The sequence below is a fragment of the Siphateles boraxobius genome, unplaced genomic scaffold (genome assembly GCF_051911475.1).
Source record: "Siphateles boraxobius isolate OS27281-9 unplaced genomic scaffold, OSU_SipBor_1 7, whole genome shotgun sequence".
Lineage (NCBI taxonomy): Eukaryota > Metazoa > Chordata > Actinopteri > Cypriniformes > Leuciscidae > Siphateles > Siphateles boraxobius.
In genome coordinates, this window is record NW_027509197.1 from 37881072 (window position 1) to 37903481 (window position 22410).

A 22410-nucleotide genomic window follows, 5' to 3' on the forward strand; every position below is an offset into this window, starting at 1 on the left:
AATTGGATGAGAAAATAATCCATATTACAAAAATAAAACCCAAATATTACGAAGTGTGACATTAAATGGTGTATAAATCACTTGTATTACTAAAGTAATAGTGTGCGACAGCAGCAGGTGAAGTTATATCGGTCTTGCCTCCTCTGATCCCATTGAGTTTAAACAGACCCCCGTGCGCTGGGTTTAGTGGGGGTAAGTAAGAATGAATGGGGGAGAGTCACGTGAGAGGAGGCAATGCCTCCATCACGCTTTGATTGAACAAATCATATCCCATCATTTCCAATCAATCAATCAATCAACATTTATTTCTATAGCGCTTTACAACAACCGTCAGGTATCCAAAGTGCTTCACATCATAGAACAAAATAAAATAATTTTTTATTTACCAGTGTTTACTGAGCTTGATGAATGATGATCGTGAACATCAGTTCTAAAATAAAATATATTTATAAAATATATAAACTAAAACAAATCAGGAACTTTAATTATGCAGGTTTCTGGGAGAATTGTTCATTCTTATGGCTGCATGCATGTTGTTATGTAACATTTTGTAGAAAATGTATGCAGTAGGTTATTGCGTGCACATTTTGACAAATGCAATACAAATCCATTCACCATGAAACATTGTAACGATCGTTACTGTGTATTCATGTTCATCACATTATAGTGCAGTGTGCCCTTTAAGAGAGATGGTTACGTCACTCATGACGTGTCCTATTCGTCATAAATTGGAGATGAGATGGGAACATGTACATTATATTAATCTGATTTCTGGTTCCAACAACAAAAAGGCAATTAAAACTGCCAACATATGGTCTTCTTTCTCTTTGTAATGGTCTGTAAGCTTCCCCTGGCGAAATTGTATTGTATTCTTTTTACGTGTTATATTTTTGTATATTTTTATGTATATTTTGATTAGTCATTTGTGATTTGTAGCCTACACCTTTTCTGTAAAAAAAAAGAAAAAAAAAGAGATGAGATGAGATGGGAACATAGTAGATGCTAGACGTACTCTACACTTTTCCTGTAAAGGCTACTTTATTTGTTAACTAAGTTTTGTGACGCTAAGAAAGAGTAGCTCTCATGTATGAGAGGATTGCATTGCCTGTGCTTATCATTAAAAGTGCGTGATATACAGCCTTCAAGCTGTTCTTCCCTCGACTTCTCTCGAGTTATCCGGTCCAAGCGTTTCAACAACACGCATGCTCTAAACTATAAATATGCACAGTACAGTGCCAAACTCTGACACTACACTGAAAGTTAAAATGAAGAAGACATATTTATCATTCGGCACTATATGCTATAGGTGACTGATCTTATATGATCAAACGACTCTTTGTACAGACGGTTGGATGTTCTTGCTTGCATTGAAGCTCAAGATGCTCTTTGGTGCTGAAGAACATGATTATGAAGTTTTGCACAAACTTTTGAGTTCATGCCAGCTCAGCTCATGCTGACAATAAAAAAGAAAAGAAAAACAAGATTTCTCAGTTGTAATGAAAATATTAGTTTATAAAACAATGCAATGAAGCATCCTCACTAGTGATCTCAGACTTTTGGACCCCACTGTATTTAATAAAACACTTTTTGTTTTCCTTTTTAAAAACGTTTTTCATTTACATGTTCCTGAAATGATAGTAAGTCTGAGTTAATTTGTCTCTTTCTCCTCTCGATCTCTCGCAGTCAATGCAGAAGTTGTGCAGATCTCGATAGTCAAAGCGTGAGTGCTGTAACACTGTAGAGTTATAAGCGCGCGCTCGCGGAGAGAAGAAGCACGTCCTGAACGCACTCCGATGGAAAGTTGTGGGGAATGCTGATTCTGAGGAAGTTTTGCCACCGTTCCCTCACTCCAGACTCAATGATGCATCGGAGGAAGTACATTTTTAACCTGGAAAACTGCAATCGGACGGAATAAAGCGCAACAGCCTGTCCGACGCGTGCTCTAACGCGGACGAAGTTTTTAACGACCCGTTTAAGGACAGAATCATTCGGCGAACGAGGATTCCTGGAGATTGGATGCGCTTTTTAAAAATTCCTGCGCAATTATGGTCAGTACACTAGCCTACACTACGTGTCGTTTTCCTCAGGATTGTGATATTTCGCACAAAAAGTTACTTGGGTTAAAACACGTTGTTTAAACGCAACTTGTATGATATTGTGATTTTGACCAGAATGAGTGTATGTGAGGTGTTTCTCTTCACCTTCAGGGTTGTAATAAGGTGTGTGTGGCGCTGATCGGGGCGGTTGTCGTCATCACGCTCATCGTCATTCCCACGGCAATTTACATGAACAGTGAGTGAAATCTTCTTCATCTTCATCTGCTTCTGTTTGAAACCATCATTGAAAAAAAAAAACACTTAAAAGCATGTATAGTGTCTATACCTCCTACCTAGGCCATCAGTGTCCACCGTGTAACGGGGAAGAGACAGTTAACCATTATTCATCTTGGTATTCCTGTAAAATTATAGTCATGTACGGCTAAATGACAAACGTCTGTCGTTAAGTTAATTTAAAAACACACTCAGTACCGGTCAAAAGTTTGGAAGTATTACTATTTTTAACGTTTTTTTAAAGTGCTCTTGAAGTTTACATTTATTTGATCAAAACTACAGGAAAAAACAGTAACATTGTAAACACAACAGTACAATTTATTAAAAAAAAAATATTTTAATATAAAATATTTATTTCTGTGATGCAACGCTGAATTTTCAGCATCATTACTCCAGTCTTGAGTGTCACATGATCCTTCAGAAATCATTCTAATATGCTGATTTATTATCAAAGTTGGAAACAGTTGTGCCGCTTATATACTTTTTTTTTTTTGGAACCTGTGATACTTTTTTCAGGATTCATTGATGACTTTTTTGTTGTTGAAAAAAAAAAACCCCAGCATTTATTCAAAATAGAAATATTTTCTAACAATATAACTCTTTACTATCACTTTTTGAAATCATTTTAACCTTGCTGAATAAAAGTATTAATTTCATTCAAAAAAAGAAATTGGATAAAAATTACTGGCCCAAAACATTTGAACAGTAGTGTATATGGTTACAAAAGATTTCCATTTTAAATAAATGCTTTTCTTTTTATTCATCAATGAATCCTGAAAAAAAAGTATCACGTTCAAAAAATAAGCAGCACAACCATCTCCAACATTGATAATAAATCATCATATTAGAATGATTTCTGAGGATCATGTGACACTCAAGACTGAAGTAATGATCACAGAATTAAATTTTATTAGAATGTATATTAAAATAGAAAACCATTATTTTAAATTGTAATCAATTTCAAAATATTACTGTTTTTTTCTGTGCTTTTGATCAAATAAATTCAGACTTAATGAGCATAAGAGACTTTTCAAAAACATTAAAAATAGTAGTGTTTCCAAACTATACGTTGTTTCTTTTTTTTAATGTTTCATTAAAAAATATCTGTAGCGCCCCCGTGTGAATACCAAAGAAATTGTGGGAATGTCATAACCTGAAATGTATATATTTTTTTATTTGAAGACTGAAACGTATACTGTTTTCCTTCTCTGTGTTCTCAGGAGATGATTCTGGATTAAAGAGAACTTATTCTTTTAATGATTTTTACAACGATACCATCAGGTTTAAAACATACAGTCTCCGTTGGATATCAGGTACGACACCTGAGGGCGCTTAACATGGTCCGTGTTTTTTTGTGATGACCTTTACATCACCCTGACACACACACTCAATGTCTCTTTTTCCAACAGACAATGAATACCTCCACAAAAGCAATGAAGGCCATGTTTACTTGCACAATGCTGAAACGAAGGAAAGCTCAATATACCTGAGCAACTCAACATTTGTAGGTTGCCTCACATTTTTTTGAGTGTTTGAATGACTCTTCACAGTCGTCCTCCTTCATAAATTCACATTAAAGAGCCTCTGATATTGTTTTATATTGTAGAGCACTTCCAGCATATGTAATGTTTAACACGCATTTCAATTCCACTTTTGATTTACAGGCCCAAGTGGATGGCACAGATTATATAGTGTCAGCAGATAGAAAATTTGTCCTCTTTGAGAGCAATTACTCAAAGGTAACTTGACTGCAATAAAATAAAATGACCACTTGATAACACACAAACATTAATAGTGTTCATAAGGGATTCTTGCTGACATCTAACATTTACACACTTGAAATGCTTCAACAGCAATGGCGACACTCCTTCACTGCCTCCTACCATATCTACAACATGGAGTCTCAGTGAGTAAAGATTATTTGCTGCAGCTTTGTAAATTATACACTTAGTATTATGTTAGGGTTGTCAAAATATATGACAATATATGGAAAACTTGGAAATATAATTTTGAAATTGTGATTGCTTGAACATCTCAACATTTCAGTTTTTAACAGTATATTTCAAGCTCACTTATATAGTGTAGTTCAATGTGAATGATATTTTTTTTATCTCACTGAACACGAATTAGTATAATTGTTTAAATATATTACTTCCAACAATTGGTAATGTATATTCACTTTGTTTTGTCTTGTTTTCTGTTGGATTCAGGGAATTTTTCTCCAAGTTTCAGATTCCACCTGTTACACAGCTCATAGTTTGGGCGCCAACAGGAAACAAACTGGTGAGTTACAAACAGTAACACAGACAAAAAAAAGTTACAGTCACGTTGCAGTTTTTATATTACATTATTGGAAGGCTCTAATGTCCAATAATTCCCAAAGAAACCTGGATTTATCTGGGTTTTCACCATCACAAAGCAAATTTTGAGCACATTGGAAATTTCAGCAGCTTTTCTTATTATTTGTTTTTAATACTTTCAAAATCTAATTGTAATTTTTTTAACTGTTTATTGTTTTTTTGTTCTTATGAGAAATAAACAGATTGAATGTAGGCTTTTATTCATGTATAAACATTGATTAGTGAACAAACAGAAGCTCAACCGGTTCCAGATGCTTTCACCTTGTGCATTTAACAAATGAAATAACATCACTTAAATTCTGAGTTTATGGTAGATTTGTCTTGAAAAGTTTATACATTACTGTTAAAAATCTGTAAAACGAATGGTATTTTTACTTTCAGACCCAATGAGTAGAATATAAAACATAACTGTTGCACTCTATATTCTGAACGAAATATTGTTTTATGTTAGGAATCAAAATATACCGGTTGAGCTCTATTGTTTTGATATTGTCAATTCTAATGACCAAACATCGACCACAGGCTTACGTCTGGGATTATAATATTTACCTCAAATCGACTGCCACAGCTGAGGCCGTACAAGTCACACATAATGGAAAAGTCAATGAAATCCTCAATGGAGTACCAGACTGGGTCTATGAAGGTAACTTCATCTAATGCACTCACACACAGACATCCTTATGTCATGCATTCATTCATTCATACCTGTTAATCCATCTGCATCTTTTCTTGCTCAATAGAGGAGGTTTTTGCCTCCAACGAAGCCATTTGGTGGTCTCCGCAGGGGAAATATCTGGCTTATCTACAAATGAATGACACTGGAGTTCACACCATTGAATATTCATTGTATGGAAATGACCAGTACCCTACCACAGTATTAATCCCCTACCCAAAAGTAAATATCTGAATGTTTCGTAGATTTTCACATTGTTCATGACGAGATTTGTATGAACACAGCCAATTGTAATTTTTCCATTTTCCTTTATAATCTACAGACTACTACAAATCCACCCGTCATCATTTAGTATAAGAAACTTTTGTTATAACTGTCAAAGTATTCTTCCTTACCATAGCCAAACTTATAGAAAGTTTAAATTCAAAGTCTGTAGCCAGCAAGAAAAATACTGGACATACAAAAACTTTTTTTACAACTCAAAATTATGTTTGTGTTAAAAATTAATACACTTACAAAGTGAAACAGTCACTTTTTTAGTGAGAATCATTTTTTTTTTATCTAACAAAACTTTTTTCCACTATAAAGAACCTTTTGTGGAATGGAAAGTTTCCATGAATGTTAAAGTTTCTTCAGGGAAACATTGATACCAATGAAGAATCTTTATCTTTCATGATCAAAGGTAGCATTAAAAACTGCATGGAATAGATACTGTATCTGCTGTTCTTGTATTACAGTTTCATTCAAAGTCTAATTTTCCTAATAAACTGTTGTTCTGCTCACAAAGGCAGGCAGTGTTATTCCCAGAGCAAGGCTGTTTGTAATTGACGTCGAAAATCCATCCAAACAATCAGAAGTGGTGGTACCGAAATCTATCGGATCAGGGTGTGTCCCACTTATGTTTCTAGTTTCACATTTTCACACAAAGCCTCTATGGCAAGCAGAGCGGTGGTGCGAGTGCTAATGAGCGTTACCTACGCCACACCGGTCTCGAGATCCTAGAATTAGAATAAAAGGAGTGATGACAGTGAAGGACAAGAGAGGACCAGGCCTGGACTTGACATGCGGCAGTCGTCCGTGAGGGGCAGCTCCTTTACTTTCATTTTGTCCCTTATCAACAAACTTTGCTACATTGGCAAATCCAGGCCTGGTCGTCTCTCGTCTTTCGTCGTCGTCGCTCCTCCTTTTATCCTTCCAGAACTCCTCCGTGAGACCGGTGTGGTGCAGGTGATGCTCATTATCATTCGTGCTACCGGCTCCGTTCCATTCCCACGGCCCTTGGCCCCGCCCTGCTCGCCACAGCCTCATGTCTGAAACAAAGTTTTCACAGCATTAGAGTTCATTTTTATTTTTCTCTTTTCCCAGCGACCACTATCTGAGCACAGTCACGTGGGTCACAGATGAGCGACTGGCTGTTCAATGGCTGCCACGCAGACAAGACCAAGTCCTTCTGCAGATCTACGACTACGACGGCACCAACTGGAAAGAAAGCTCGGTGAGAATCAACTTTGCAATTAACTGAGGCAGTGATTCTCTTGTTTTTTAGTCGGGCCAAGCAAAGAAATTGTAATACAACCCCATTTCCAGAAAAGCTGGGACAAGAATCTGAGATTTGTTAATTCTCTTTAACCTTTATTTTACTGAAAAAAGTATAAAGAAAAGATGACCAACTTAATTGTATTTTGTAAATATTAACACATTTTGATTTTGATGGCTGCAACACACTCCAAAATAGTTGGGACAGAGGCATGTTTACCACCGAGTCACATCACCTTTCCTTTTAATTACACTTTTTAAATGTTTGGGAATTGAGGACACTAATTGTTGCAGTTTTGCAAGTGGATTTTTTGCCCAATCTCGCCTGATACAAGACAGCTGCTCAACACTACAGTTTGTGGTCATCAGTCCGATTCTGATTCAGATTCTGATGGGCCATAGGGTACATTTTCAATAGGAGACAGATCTGGACTGCAGGTGTAGAGTGTCTTTGAAACACTCTGTTGTAGCATGTGCAGAATGAGACCTGGCATTGTGGCATTGTCTTGCTTCACGCCTCCATGTCAGTGGTACCTTCACACACACATGCCGTTTGCACTGATGCCTCCTCATACAGATGTTTACATTTGCACCTGTAGCTGATGAAAGTCTGGTTGGTCCCTTTTGTCTTTGGGGCTGAGAACTCAATGTCCACTTTTTCCAAAAACAAGCTGAAACGTGGACTCATCTGACCACAGCACACATTTCCACTGTGTTTTGGACCATCTGAGATGAGCTAGGGCCCAGAGAACTCAGCGGCATCTCTGCATTGAACAGATGTATAGCTTTCTCCTTGTGCAACAGTGATTCAAGTTGCATTTCATGATGCAGCGGCAGACTGTGTTAAGTGACAAAGGTTTTCTGGAGTCCTCCCGAGCACATGTGGCTGTATTTAACACAGTAGCATGATGGTTTCTCATGCAACGCCATCTGAGGGCTCAATGGTCATGCACATTCAACAGAAGTCTCCTGCCTTACCCGATACGGACTGAGATTTTTCTGGATTCCCTGAATCTTTTCAGAATATGATGTATGGTAGATGGTGAAAGACCTAAATTCTTTGTAATCTTGCATTAAGAAATGTGATTTTTGACAATTCTCTCATGGATTGTGGCATAAAGTGGTGAGCCATGACACATCTTTGCTTGCAAAAACTGAGCCTTTGGTGGATTTGTACTATTATACCCAATCAGGATGATACACACACCTATCACCAATTCACCTGCTTATTGTGGACAGTTTTCAAAATAGTTTAACTTGGATATTCTATAATCTTTTTACTTTATTTTGTCTCTGTCCTAACTTTTTTGAAGTGTGCTGCAGCCATCAAAATCAAAATGTGTCTATATTTACAAAATACAATTAATTTAGCCAGTGAAAACATTTGAAATGCTTCTTTTTACTTTCGTCAGTTAAAGAAAGGTTAAAAGAGAATTAACAAAATCACAGATTCTTGATTTTATTACATTTTACAAAATGTCCCATATTTTCTGGATTCGGGGTTGAAGTTGAACGATCTTTTTTTTATGAATGCTAATCAGTATTGGTTGAGACTTTGGCACAGTGTTCAAAAAAGGATTAAGTAATTTGATACTTTTTATAAATAATTACAATGGGGGGGAAAAAATGCATTTTCTTTCAGCAACAACAGTGAAAACATGAACTGCATTCATTCCTTTTTCACTGTTTTGATAAATAAGGCAGCAAATTACACTCTTTATTGAAGAAATGTTGCAAAAACAGAAAACATTACTTAAATGACTTTTAAATCCAAAAAACAATTTTTTATAAAGAATAGTCTACACACCTTCATGCTATTCCAAACATTTGTTTTTTTTATTTTCTGAAGCCTTATTATAGACCTATGTAAGAAACAGATTGATTTTTGATTCATTAAAAATTCTTCCCTCATGACAATAATGACATGCATACAAAAGTGCTGTGAACAGTCTATAAGGACTTTAACTATAAGGGAAGAAAATGCATGCGCGCGCACACACACACACATAGTCAACTGACCAGGTTTACATATGCAGACATTTCATAAACTTTGAGAACTGCCCAAACAATTTGAATTGTGGGATTTAACTAAATATTATTTTGTTTACAGAAATTTGAGCAAAAAAGCAAAACTGGATGGGTTGGACGGGTGAGTTCATGCAGCAATCACATACAATCTTAAAATTGTCCTGATTTCAACTAAAGATGCTGCCATGAAACCTTATAATACATAATGGTATGTGTCTCCCCTCACAGTACTTTCCTTCAGCTCCTTACTTTGCTGCAAATAACAAGAGTTTTTACAAAGTTATGAGCAATGTCAACGGTTATAAACATCTCCACTATGTGAATGCTGTAAGTAATGTATTATTTTTTCATTTATAATATATATATATATAATGGAGATTGTTGTGATTAATCTCAGAGCTGGTTGTTTTGGATCATGACTTTGAACTCTTGAAAAACTTTATGAAAGGAGAAAATGAATGACTACATCTAGAACAAATGCAGCTGAAAGAGTAGGCGACCGATTGTGCAAATTTCAGATGTCTTTACAGGTTGTATTACAGGTTATAATGTGCTAAAACTGGTAAAAGAAAGAAACACAAAGAAACACTGAAGTACAAGCTTAGCAGTTGTTGGTCTGCCATCTGTCGTTTTCTTTGCAGGAAACAGCAACACCCATCACCTCAGGCAAATGGGAAGTGATATACATCTCAAAAGTAACCAAAGATTCCATGTGCGTATGTTTTGTTACAAGCTTCTCATGTGTCTTCATGCGCAAACTTTCCTGCGTGCATCTAAAATCTGCTCTTTCCACAGATACTACGTGAGTAATGAACACATGGGAAGACCTGGACAGAGAAACCTTTACAAGTAAAAATACTCTTTTTTTTCCCCACAATATTTAAAATAGTCATTTATTTTGCTATACTTCAACAATGGTATCAACACTTTCGTGCCACTCAAGAACCGATTATACACAACCAATTCCATCACAATAATTTTTCATGATGGATGAATTCATTAGTTTTTCATTATTTTCATTCATTATTTTCAATATATGCAATCACCATGCTTCCCACCTACACAACAACGATTCATGACTATTAAACTTCAACAATAACAAAAAAAAGCACATGATAAAAAAAATCTGCACACTTAATTTTCTGTCAGCACAGAACAAAAATCAACAATCATTTTTAAAATGTGTCAATCAAAGAATGCTTGACACTTTCTGCATAGATGTGGCACAGACAACATGACTGAAACAAGCTAAATGCAAAGGATATGGTAGAAAGTGCATTGAAGTAAAAGTTTCTGGATGAAGAACTGAGAAAATTATGCATACATTAACAAAAATATGTTCATTAAATACATTAATGCATTTATGCATGCATTAATCTTATTTATACTAAAAATTCTTTATATGTATATGTACACAGTAGTCAACATTTGAAGTGGATCAAAACCTTTCATCAAGTTATACATGAATTTTGAACAATACCCATTCTTGTCTTAGGACAACTTTGATGGACTTTTTTGATCCACTTCAAATGTTGACTACTGTATATAGATGGATAGTATTCACTGTATTTTATTAGGAAAATATTAGATGTACCAAAAATTGTGTGTGTATATATATATACTATTATTACTATTCTGTATATTAAGAAAATATTTTAACAAAATAAATATATATAAATATATATATATATAGTATTTTCTGTATAGTACAGCCAATTCAACAGCACAAGGCCACAAAACACATTGAAAAAACCGTGCACACAATCTATACTAGAAGTAATTTATTCCAAATTTTCTAATGGTTTTCCTTCCCTAATTGTCACTGTGAAATGTTTCCTCAGGATTTCTATAAGCAACAATGGACATTCTGTCCCCGAGTGCGTCACCTGTTCGCTGTACCAGGACAGGTGTCAGTATAACTCGGCTTACTTCAGCCTGAACGCCTCTTTCTTCCGTATGGACTGCTACGGTTAGTGAACACGCTTTTACCGTACGCCTGTGCGATTCGCTCAAAACAAAGCCCTGAACGATACCTTGGTTGATGTGAGGTGACTGAGAGGTAACTGTGTGCTGCTGGTTTCACAGGACCAGGGCTTCCACTGTTTACACTGATGGACAACAGAGTTCCTGCTAAAGGTCTGTGCTAGTATCGCTCTAATCCAAGCCCTTTACAACAGGAGCTAAATAAAGGAATGGTTTACAAAAAATATTTTTTGTATTTTTTGGATTAGAGATTCAGGTCCTTGAGGACAATAAGAAACTGGAAAAAATTCTGACTACTGAGCTTCTGATGCCAACCATCAAACGTGCCACAATGAAGATCGCAGGATTCAGTATGTGCAGTATTTTTAAAATATTCCAGGAAAATCAGATTTAGTATCATATTTGTTCTGAAGCGGTTTTTGTTGTTTATCTCTCTCCAGACCTCTGGTATCGGATGATGTTCCCACCAAATTTTGACTCGTCCAAAAAGTACCCTCTTTTTATTCAAGTGTGAGTTACATACTTAACTGAACCTATAGATACTAACATTTTTTTTAATATATATTATTAGTTCAAAATTACTTTTCTATTTGAATACATGTTCAAATGTAATTTATTCCTGTGATCAAAGCTGAATTTTCAGCATCATTAGTCCAGTATTCAGTGTCACATGATCCTTCAGAAATCATTCTAATATGATGATTTGCTGCTAGAGACAATTATTTTTATTATCAATATTGTGCTGCTTAATAACGTGGAAACAGATGCCATCAATTTTGGTTAATTTATTGCATCCTTGCTGAATAAGTGTTAATTTATTTTATTTAAAGAAAAAAATAATCAAAACAGTAGTGCATGTAATACATTGTACAGTAGTCTCAATTAAAATGAGCCCATACAAGCTGCATGCATAATTCAATTCACATTTATTTCTATAGCACTTTTCACAATAAATAGTTTCAAAGCAGTTTTACAGAAAATACATTTTTCTACATTACAATTTTGAGTAATCAGAGATGACGGAGTCAAAGTAATGTCCATATGTCAGACATGTATAATACAGATCATGCAGTTAGCCAACATCATGTATTCATTGAGCTCATTAATGCAACTATTGTGATTTGAGATCATAATGATTACAATATATAGAAAATTTGGCAGATGAACATGTTGGCATCATCATTTCACAGATGTTGGGTCATCCAATACATCAAATAAGCAAAATGCTGTTTAAAACATTTTTAGCTGAATTATAGTATCATAAAATGTCAGCTACCCAAACGGCATTTTAAAGAAAGTCATTTTTATTCAATTATAAAAAGTCTTGATTTTAGTATTTCTCTAATAGAACTGTTTTTTGGCGGTCACGTTAAAGGTACGGCGGACCAGCCAGCCAGAACACAGATTACGCGTTTCGACTGGAGTGGGCCACGTACCTGTGCAGCACCGAGAAGGTGCTCGTCGCCAGCTTTGACGGCAGGGGAAGTGGTTTCCAGGGCGATGAGATCATGCACGCCATCTACGAGCGACTGGGAACGTACGAGGTGGAAGATCAGATCTCGGCCGTGAGGTGAGGCGAGGGAACGATGTGCACACGCTCGTGATGATGAATCAGTTAGCCTGATGAACTCACAGACGGATGAGAGATATGAGTCGAAGGGAAAGAGCTTGTCATGGAGCATGTGTCAAACGAGGTTGATCGAGGTCAAACACTTGTTGAGTTGACTGAAAGCAACTTGAAAAGAGACAAACTGCCTTCTACAAATGATGTAGTCATTTTGTTTTGGAATATCTTCATAATTTCTTTTCTTGTTACTTTGTGTTTGATTGCAGAAAATTCATTGAAATGGGTTTCATTGACAAAGACAGAATTGCAATGTGGGGTTGGGTAAGTGCAATGCTTTCATTAAAAAGCCAAACCACGAAGAGATTTGAAATATGAGGTTTTGAATACCAGTCAAATGTTTGGAATAATTCTATTATAAAGTCTCTTATGCTCACCAAGGCTGCATTTATGTGATCAAAAATACAGTAAAAATAGTGAAACATTATTACCTTTTCAAATAAACGTTCACTATTTTAACATATTTTAAAACTGGATTTATTCCTGATCAAAGCTGAATTTTCAGCATCATTACTCCAGTCTTCAGTGTCACATGATCCTTCCGAAATCATTCTAATATGATGATTTGATGCCTAATTATTATTGCTGTTTGATGATAACAATTATATCCATTATTAATAAATGTTGAAAATGTTTTCAAAGAGTTTTTGCAGGTTAATATTTCTGTGGAAACTAATATTTTTGAAGGCGTGTTTTTTCCCAAACAGCATTATTAGGGACTTTTTCAATTTAATGCAGAATAAAAGTATTCATTTCTTTTTCTTTTCTTTTTTATAGCTTGCTTACCCCTAACTTTTGAATGGTAGTGAATCAGTTTCCACAAAAATATGAAACAGCACAACTGTTTTTGATTTTTATTGATAATAATCAGAAATGTTTATTGAGCATCAAATCATCATATTATACTGATTTCTGAAGGATCATGTGACACTGAAGACTGGAGTAATGATGCTGAAAATTCAGCTTTGCATCACAGGAATAAATTACATTTGAAAATATATTACAATAGAAAACAGTCGTTAATATTATTTCAGAATAGTATTGTTTTTACTGTATTTTTGATCTAATAAATGAAGCTTTAATAAGAAGGGACTTTTTAAACTTTTTAAAAACATTATCCCAAAATTGACCAGTAGAGTGCATCTATCAAATAGCACAAATTTTCAGTCTAGTATAATACATCATAGTATATTATTATACTAACTACCCAAAAACATTTAGATCAAATATTTTTAGGTAAAATAATCGTCATAAAATCTATGATGAAAACCGTCACACTAATTATGAAACGTCTGTCTTGCTCAGTCATATGGCGGCTATGTGACGTCCATGGTTCTGGGATCAGGAAGTGGACTGTTCAAATGTGGAATCGCTGTGGCTCCTGTTGCAAAGTGGGAGTATTATGGTATGGATTTTCTGATTTATGATATAGATTACCCACGAACAATTTAGCAGACTCAACTCACTGCGTTCTTCACAGACGCCGTATATACAGAGAGATACATGCATCGCCCCGAGGAGAACTTGGAAAGATATAAAGTAAGTTAATCTGTAAGAAAACACATACTTGGATTATGAACAGTGATCAATAGTTCTTCATAAATGTGGTTGATTTGCTTGTTTGCAGAATTCAACGGTGACCGACAGGGCAAAAAATTTCAAGTCGGGTCAATACATGTTGGTGCACGGCACTGCAGACGGTAAACAATTTGATCTAAACCTGAGAATAGATGAGACAAAAAAGCAATGTAAAGGTTATAAATCTGTATTTAGAATCTGATGCAAAACCTAGTGGCCTGACACTAAGGGGAGAAATTTGTTTAAATTTTTTTTTTTTAAAGCACAAAAGCTGTCATTGGGGCGGCACCAATTTTGAAAGGTTTCTGCCCCAGTGACAGCTTTTGAGCTTTTTTCTGAGCATTTGATCATTTTCTTGACATGTTTTCTTGCTGTTTTGACTTCACTACTCCAGACAACGTCCACTTTCAGCAGGCTGCTCAAATTTCCAAGGCTCTGGTGGAAAATCAAGTAGACTTTGAAGCAATGGTGAGTATTAATGAATAGATGAAGGTGATGAAAAACACTTTATCAAGCTCTGACATGTCTTGCTTTCTCTAAACCTGTTTTTCAGTGGTACACCGACAAGGATCACGGACTGTCTGGTAAAGCACGTTATCATCTCTACACACACTTGAACCATTTTCTGCAGAACTGCTTTGCTGAGAACAAATAAATGGGGATCGATGCATTATGTAAACACAGTTTCCTCTTCCATTGACAAAACACTGTTGATGACAGATGCTTTACATGTTAGTCTGTATATAGAACATCTTATGTCAGAGTCAATGACATTGATTTTGTATTGTTATATTGCTTAATGTGTGATAATTTTATTAGCTGTTGTTTTTGTATCACATTGCTGTGATGGTAACTCACTTTACCAACATAAAGTAAAATGAATGTAGTTTATATCACATACTTCTGTCATGTTTCATATTTCTACATTTATACATTGATTGTGGGATCCATAGAGTTTATGTGCTTGTGTTTATGCACTGACTTCAATGTGTGATTTGAGCATGTCTGTTAGAAAACTGATCAACTGAAACATTCTGGATTTGGATGCCTTATATCATTTATCTGAATTCTGAACAAAATTAAAAAATACTTTTGTGTGTGAAGGAATTCTGTGTCTGGATGCTTAATTTATTTTTTATCTATTTGACATTATGCACTGCAAAAGTTTGGACTGAATTTGTTTCTCATGAAAGCATTCCCATACTTCCATCTCGGTTTCATTGAATTGTTTTTTGACAATTCTTTCAAACATTTGACTATTAGCATATAATAATAGTCTATCATGGTATATGAACAGTGCCACCTGCTGGTTCAACTATTAAAATGTATGCCATATGGACATTGCCCAAGAGCACAGATAATATCCTTCTAAACGTTTCTAAATTTAACATCCCTGATGTTATAGATACATCAGCTAAACCCCACATGAATTAAGACGAGACATTAACATTGTGAAATGTAGTCAGCCAATCACGATAGCAAAATCAGGACCTCAAGTGATGCTTTTTACAGGGCTTTTCAACAAATAAATAGACAAAATATTGATTTGAGCGTCATTAATTTATGCACAGACTGATAAGCCAACTCATGTCATAGTTTTATACAGCACAGCCATGTTGAAAATCAGTTTTCTGCGAGTTATAGTGGTCATTATCCATTATTTATGATTGATCTTTGGAATTCATTTCTGATCAATTGCATCATTCAGAGGTCAAATATAATGGACATTTCCATAAATGGAAATATAATTCATGAATAATGAACATTGTCCGAGGCACCGCTCCAGTAAGAAACCGGTTTCCAACATAGTGTTGATGTTCTGCCTCTTCACCGTCTCCTCAAATCAAAGTTTCCATTTTATTTTTTCCAGGCTTTTGCACCTAAACCACTCTTATGTGTCAAACTACTTTTTTGCACCACCGATTATGCTTTCAAACAGACCAAAGCATGATCAGAGTTCTTGTTACTACTACAAAAACATCAATATTGCTGTTTGTTCTGTTAAGAATCCTCAGGGGAATGAACTGTATAATAAGACAAAAATAAATAGAGTTAAATTTAATTACATTGATCTCTGTGAGACTGAGACATTACGGTAACTAACAGTTGATCCAATCTAAAGATTTTAAGAAGCATTTAAAATAAGTTCATGCAGCCTCAGTTTACGATAAACATTTCTATAATCAATGCATAAGTATAAATATGATGCGAATGACAACGGAACAGAACTGACATCTATTCTACATATTTAAAGTTCATGATATATAATTTATAAAACCTAAAAGTTTATAGACACAAAAATGATTAAGAAAACTGAGGTTACTAAGAAAAGACCCTGCAGCAATTTGATTTAATATTTTGTTATCTAATGCAATGCAGACCTTTTTTTAAGGATGACTTAAATGTTCAAATACTTGGAGTCACTGTATATCCTTCCTAATATATATATAGTGTAAAACTCCCTGAAATCGTGAAAGAATATATCAATTGATTTTACACAAAAAGAAAGAAAGCTTTGCAGAGCACAAACATCTTTTCCTGGAAATCTGACTGAATGTTTCTCATCCTTATGCAAGTACTTATGCAATTATTTGCTCTTTTCTGTTTTTAACAGGACAAAATCATGTTTGATTTTTCCCTTAAGTGACTTTTTGACTTGTTTGACCATTTCCCCCATCTCTTTTTAAAACAGGTTCACAGTGCAAATACACTGATGCATTGAGATTAATGGATTGAAACTAATAAGTGTGTGTGTGTGTGTGTGTGTGTGTGCGTGTGTGTGTGGATCATGCCACCTGGGCATCACTATATAAGACTCAGAACATCAGGCTGGGACTGTGAAGTCGCACTGGGAGCCAGGAAAGTGAAATCAGCGAGACAACATCAAAATCGTGAAATATTTCTCCGTGACGACCCAACAAAAATCAAGGTGAGCCCGAGAACTCTTTGACACTGTACTATATCTTTCCAGATAGAATGCATGAACGCTTTACTGAGTCGCTGTACGGTCTGCATCCTCAGGTAAGATGATGGTAAGGATCTACTACGCCTTCATTGGACTTTTACTTCTCATCTTGATCCAGAGCAGCCTGCAGATTCCCATACAAGACACGGAAGAAAACACCAGGTGAGAGCAACTGAATTATTATGAATCATTTCATTTTTTTAATGGCCTCTAAGATTTTTGATTGTTCCCTTTACAATCAAACACAACCTGGGACACATTTAACCTCAAAATATAAAAGGAACTCTATGGTGCTTGAAGAAAATCAAGCATATTTTTAGTTGTTTTTTTTTGACAATTATGACAGTCATAACATTAAAATTTTTGCTGTAAAATGTGCAATTTTATAGCTTCACAGGCTATTACATGGCAGGTCCAGATTCAACATACAGCAAACATTTTATGTGAAATTTGTTTAACTGTCATACGAATAATTCCATAATGCAAAACATTTCTATGAATGTTTCTCAAAATTAATGCATTATTCCTTTCTTTTTGATTTTGGGGTGAAATGTGACCCAGGTGTGCTCTTGATGGGTTTTCGTTTTGTAAAATGACGTATTTGACATTGACTTTCAGCTTTATGTCTGAGGAAGCACTATTTAATGACCCAATAGAAGTAAACAAGATGAAGAGACATTCAGAAGGCACGTTCTCAAACGATTACAGTAAATACCTGGAGACCAGGAGAGCACAAGACTTCGTTCAGTGGTTAATGAACTCTAAAAGGAGCGGGTAAGTTTAGAAGTTTTTGCAAAATATAAATAAATAAATAAAAAAAGACGACGTATCCAACCTTTTACATGATGTCTCAATTGTTGTGTAAGAAGTTGCATGAATAAAATTATGAAATGTAATTATGAAAATAGAAAAATACGGTTTTCACCCATTGGAAATTCATTTCAATTAATTCCAACATGACGTGGATACAGGTAAAAAAAAAAAAAATTACACTATCATTCAAAAAGTTGACAAAAGAGAAGTCCCTTATGCTCACCAAGGCTGCACAAAAATACAGTAAAATTGTGAAATATTATTCCAATTTAAAATAACTGGTTTTTATTCTAAATATATTGAAAAATGTAATTTATTCCTGTGATCAAAGCTGATGTTTTCAGTATCATTACTCTAGTATTCAGTCACATGATCCTGCAGAAATCAATGTCGAAAACCAGTTGTGCTGCTTCATATTTTTATGCAAACCGCGATACATTTTTTACAGAATTCTTTGATTAATAGAATGTTTTTACAGCATTTATTTGAAATAGGAATATTCTGTACATATGCATGATTATACTTTTCAGAGGACCGACATTTCTGTATTTAAAATTCTTTTTTTTAATTGATTTCATGTAATTTTCTAATTTTCTGAGATTTTGAATTTGGGGTTTTCATAAGCTGTAAGCCATAATCATCAAAATTATAACTTTTGCACGATATTCTAATTTTTCCGAGTTTCACCTGTAGTTTTATTACAAAGAATATCAGCCTTTCTAAGCAAGCATGCTTTCTCTCCCAGAGTTCCCACACGACGCCACGCAGACGGCACATACACCAGTGATGTCAGCTCCTACCTGCAGGACCAGGCAGCAAAAGAGTTCGTGTCCTGGCTGAAAACAGGGAGAGGGCATCGCGAGTGAGGATTCTCCAAACACTACCCTGAATAACTGTGATATTCTACGATACTCTGTTTTATAATGACTAGTGCTGTCAGTTTCATCGAATCATGCAAATAAATCTTTCTTCAAATGAAGCACTTGGTCCTTTGGTTTTTAAGCGACCCTGTAAATCAATTTAAAAAAATACAATCCAGACTATGTAAAAAAATAAATAAAATTCAGTTGAGAATAAAAGTGGTTAAAAATGGATTGCACCAACATTGTGTTTTGTGTATTCAATTGTTGGCTTTTTGAGTTACTTAATACCTGAATTTGTAAATCAAGACATTCAAAAACCAAAGTGGTCATTTTTCTGTTCAGTTTATGTCATGTTAATATTCATGCATATTGTTTGGTCTGTGTTTGGACACTTACTTTAGTTTTGTTACTGTCACTTGCCCAATGTAAAATCTGAGACTGAATGCAAAACCCATTGAGAAGAGGTTTAAGAGGATAACCTTCAGTTCATTTGCCTTACGAAAAGAATCTGACACATTTACCTCACTGTCCCTTTGAGAGAACATACAACATTCAGACTTCATAAGCAGTTATAACGCTATTTGTCAAGATGACACGCAAGCAAATGCTGCAAATCAAACACAATCCATGAGGGAAAGCAACTGCAATCAAACAGAATAACCATGTGTCAAATGGCTTCAATCGTTCTGTCAGTATAACAAACAGAATTCAGAGTTCAACTCCACTCAGGTACCTTTTCAAATGATCTTCCTCCATAATCCCTGAGGAGAACTTACTTCAGTGCTGAACGCTGGGCCGATGCGTCACTTGTGCTTACCTTACCGTATCTGACATGACACTGACAGAAGATGGGAGTCACCAAAGCCTTGTGGAAATGTGTCAATTACCCAGCACTGTCAGGCATCCTGGGGCCGCACGTCTCCGATCCTTCAGCTCGGAGAAAACGACACTGATGCCAGAGATGCGGTCCGTCCTGGGAGAAGGTCTCTCTCTCTCTCTGAGCTGTCAGCTGATGCTACAAACCATCTGTTCACCCAAAAAAACACTAAATATCAACTCAAGCCAGCACGCTCACTCCTTTTAAAAGGAGAACCTAAATATACTTAAATACATGTAACACTGGTTGTTCGTCAATACAAAATCTTGCCGGAAAGTTTAAAAACTACACAAGCTATATAGGACTGATGCACTTGGAACTACTTTTATGATTGTTTTATGGTCTATTTTTTCATCAATTTGGAGCTTGACAGCTTCCTATATTATCATCCTATATATGTGTGTGTGTGTGTGTGTGGTCCTGGTAAACCATGAGGACAAAATGTACCCACAAAGATGGCAATATCCGAAATCTTATATCTGACACTTTATTTCCCATGAGAAAAACAGCTAATCATACCAAGTGATGTTTTTTGAAAAAATTTAAAAACTTTCTGTGATGGACAGGTCTAGGGTTATCATTGTTATCACCTCATTGGTTCTTGCTGAAGCTCAAACATGATGCGTAACACGAGAATGAACCTCATTGGTTCTTACAGAAGCTCAAACATGATGCGTAACACGAGAATGAACCTCATTGGTTCTTACAGAAGCGTGATGCGTAACACGAGAATGAACCTCATTGGTTCTTGCTAAAGCTCAAACGTGATGCGTAACAAGAATGAACCTCATTGGTTCTTGCAGAAGCTCAAACGTGATGCGTAACAAGAATGAACCTCATTGGTTCTTGCTAAAGCTCAAACGTGATGCGTAACAAGAATGAACCTCATTGGTTCTTGCAGAAGCTCAAACGTGATGCGTAACAAGAATGAACCTCATTGGTTCTTGCAGAAGCTCAAACGTGATTCGTAACAAGAGAATAAACCTCGTTGGTTCTTGCTGAAGCTCAAACATGATGCGTAACACGAGAATGAACCTCATTGGTTCTTACAGAAGCGTGATGCGTAACACGAGAATGAACCTCATTGGTTCTTGCTAAAGCTCAAACGTGCTGCGTAACACGAGAATGAACCTCATTGGTTCTTGCAGAAGCTCAAACGTGATGCGTAACAAGAATGAACCTCATTGGTTCTTGCAGAAGCTCAAACGTGATGCGTAACAAGAATGAACCTCATTGGTTCTTGCTAAAGCTCAAACGTGATGCGTAACAAGAATGAACCTCATTGGTTCTTGCAGAAGCTCAAACGTGATGCGTAACAAGAGAATAAACCTCAATGGTTCTTGCTGAAGCTCAAACGTGATGCGTAACAAGAGAATAAACCTCATTGGTTTTTGCTGAAGCTCAAACGTGATGCGTTACACGAGAATAAACCTCGTTGGTTTTTGCTGAAGCTCAAACGTGATGCGTTACACGAGAATAAACCTCGTTGGTTTTTGCTGAAGCTCAAACGTGATGCTTAACGAGAATGAAACTCAATGCTTGAGCTTCCGTTTACCACAACTGATGTTCGAGATGATGAATTTTTATATATGTGAATAAAAGCCTAAATCAAATCTGTTCATCATATGAAGCAATCGAGTCTCTTCAGAAAATATAGACTAAAGCACTCAATTTATATGGATTAGTTTTATGATCTCTTTATGAACTTTTTAAAGCGTCAAAGTGTCAGTTGCGTAACGTTAGCTGTCAATGGAGGGACAGAAATCTCTCAGATTTCATTAACAAGATATTTATTTGTGTTCTGAAGATGAACGAAAGTCTTACGGGTTTGGAACGACATGAGAGTGATCAATTAATGAAATAATTTACATTTTTTGGTGAATCAACCCTTTAAAGCTCGTTAAAGAGCTTGTCTGTTTACATTTGTAGTGAATGTAGCTTAACAGCTCTATGGGACATTTAGAATGGGACATTTTCGTTTTTATGTTATAGATTTTGATACAAGCCAAACACATTTTGTCCAATAACAACATAACGTTATTGCCTTTGTGAAACCATAACAACAACTTGCAACTCACCCTGGTAAACAGGAACGATTAAATCGCCTTCTCGCTCCACAAACAAGACCACGTAAACAAACGCTCAGTAACGAGTAAGTAACAGGTGGTGCTGGCTGCATTTAGCCAATGTGGAAGAACTCTCTGCAAACCCCGCCCACAAATACAGATGCCAGCAAACCAGCTACCCGCAAACACAAGCAAGCAAAGTGATTGACAGGCACTGAGCGTTTCTAATTGGGTAAAAAGCGCGGTATAGTCCTAACAGACTAATATATACTTCTCATTATAACGGACATAGCATTATAGATTTATAGTTAGATTGAAACTATATTCATATGGCAATTTACATTTATTCATTTAGTATTCACTTTATATTCATTTTGGCATTCCTTTTTATCCAAAGTGACTTACTGTAAATTTGAATTTATTTATATTAAAGATTTGCACACGCCTAAAATTTGCACTTACTATTTTATTTCTCCTTAAACTATTATACCTTTTTTATTACCTTGTTTCTACCTATTCTTCTACTGACTTATCAAACTATTCTTATATAAATAATAGTAGTTTCTATGACTTTTTGAATTTTAAAACCCTTTTATTTTACACCATTTTCCAAAACATTAGAGCTAATAGGCTATACAAAACACACACAAAACAATTTTACCTATTTAAAACCTTATTCCTAACCTCGCTCATTGTCACTAAAGCCTCTCTCAC

At 35.5% G+C, this 22410-nt stretch overlaps 2 protein-coding genes across 2 annotated transcripts; both read left to right on the forward strand.

Annotated features, from left to right (window-relative positions):
* The first annotated feature begins 720 nt into the window (after positions 1-720).
* Positions 721-15219, forward strand: fap (fibroblast activation protein, alpha). The gene is made up of 27 exons (XM_077216985.1): positions 721-835; positions 1684-2048; positions 2208-2292; positions 3551-3643; positions 3740-3834; positions 3995-4069; positions 4184-4236; positions 4541-4613; positions 5213-5333; positions 5431-5585; positions 6151-6248; positions 6729-6858; positions 9010-9048; positions 9156-9254; positions 9569-9639; positions 9723-9776; positions 10769-10896; positions 11013-11063; positions 11159-11260; positions 11351-11420; positions 12286-12480; positions 12744-12798; positions 13840-13939; positions 14015-14073; positions 14162-14234; positions 14507-14580; positions 14666-15219. Exons 2-27 carry the CDS (start codon positions 2046-2048, stop codon positions 14765-14767), a joined length of 2253 nt encoding a protein of 750 aa, XP_077073100.1. The 5' UTR covers positions 721-835; positions 1684-2045; the 3' UTR covers positions 14768-15219.
* A 1737-nt stretch (positions 15220-16956) lies between these two features.
* gcgb (glucagon b) lies at positions 16957-18869 on the forward strand. Its single transcript, XM_077215859.1, has 4 exons — positions 16957-17041; positions 17134-17239; positions 17696-17851; positions 18636-18869. Exons 2-4 carry the CDS (start codon positions 17139-17141, stop codon positions 18754-18756), a joined length of 378 nt encoding a protein of 125 aa, XP_077071974.1. The 5' UTR covers positions 16957-17041; positions 17134-17138; the 3' UTR covers positions 18757-18869.
* The last annotated feature ends 3541 nt before the right edge of the window (positions 18870-22410 follow it).

What these genes read in the sequence shown, in the direction of transcription:
- gcgb (XM_077215859.1), top strand. Translation starts at nt 17,139, where the DNA reads ATGATGGTAAGGATCTACTACGCCTTCATTGGACTTTTACTTCTCATC. An exon ending in GACACGGAAGAAAACACCAG is followed by an intron (nt 17,240 to 17,695) that starts GTGAGAGCAACT and finishes ATTGACTTTCAG; the next exon opens with CTTTATGTCTGAGGAAGCAC. An exon ending in ATGAACTCTAAAAGGAGCGG is followed by an intron (nt 17,852 to 18,635) that starts GTAAGTTTAGAA and finishes TTTCTCTCCCAG; the next exon opens with AGTTCCCACACGACGCCACG.
- fap (XM_077216985.1), top strand. An exon ending in ACCAGACTGGGTCTATGAAG is followed by an intron (nt 5,334 to 5,430) that starts GTAACTTCATCT and finishes CTTGCTCAATAG; the next exon opens with AGGAGGTTTTTGCCTCCAAC. An exon ending in AAACTGGATGGGTTGGACGG is followed by an intron (nt 9,049 to 9,155) that starts GTGAGTTCATGC and finishes CTCCCCTCACAG; the next exon opens with TACTTTCCTTCAGCTCCTTA.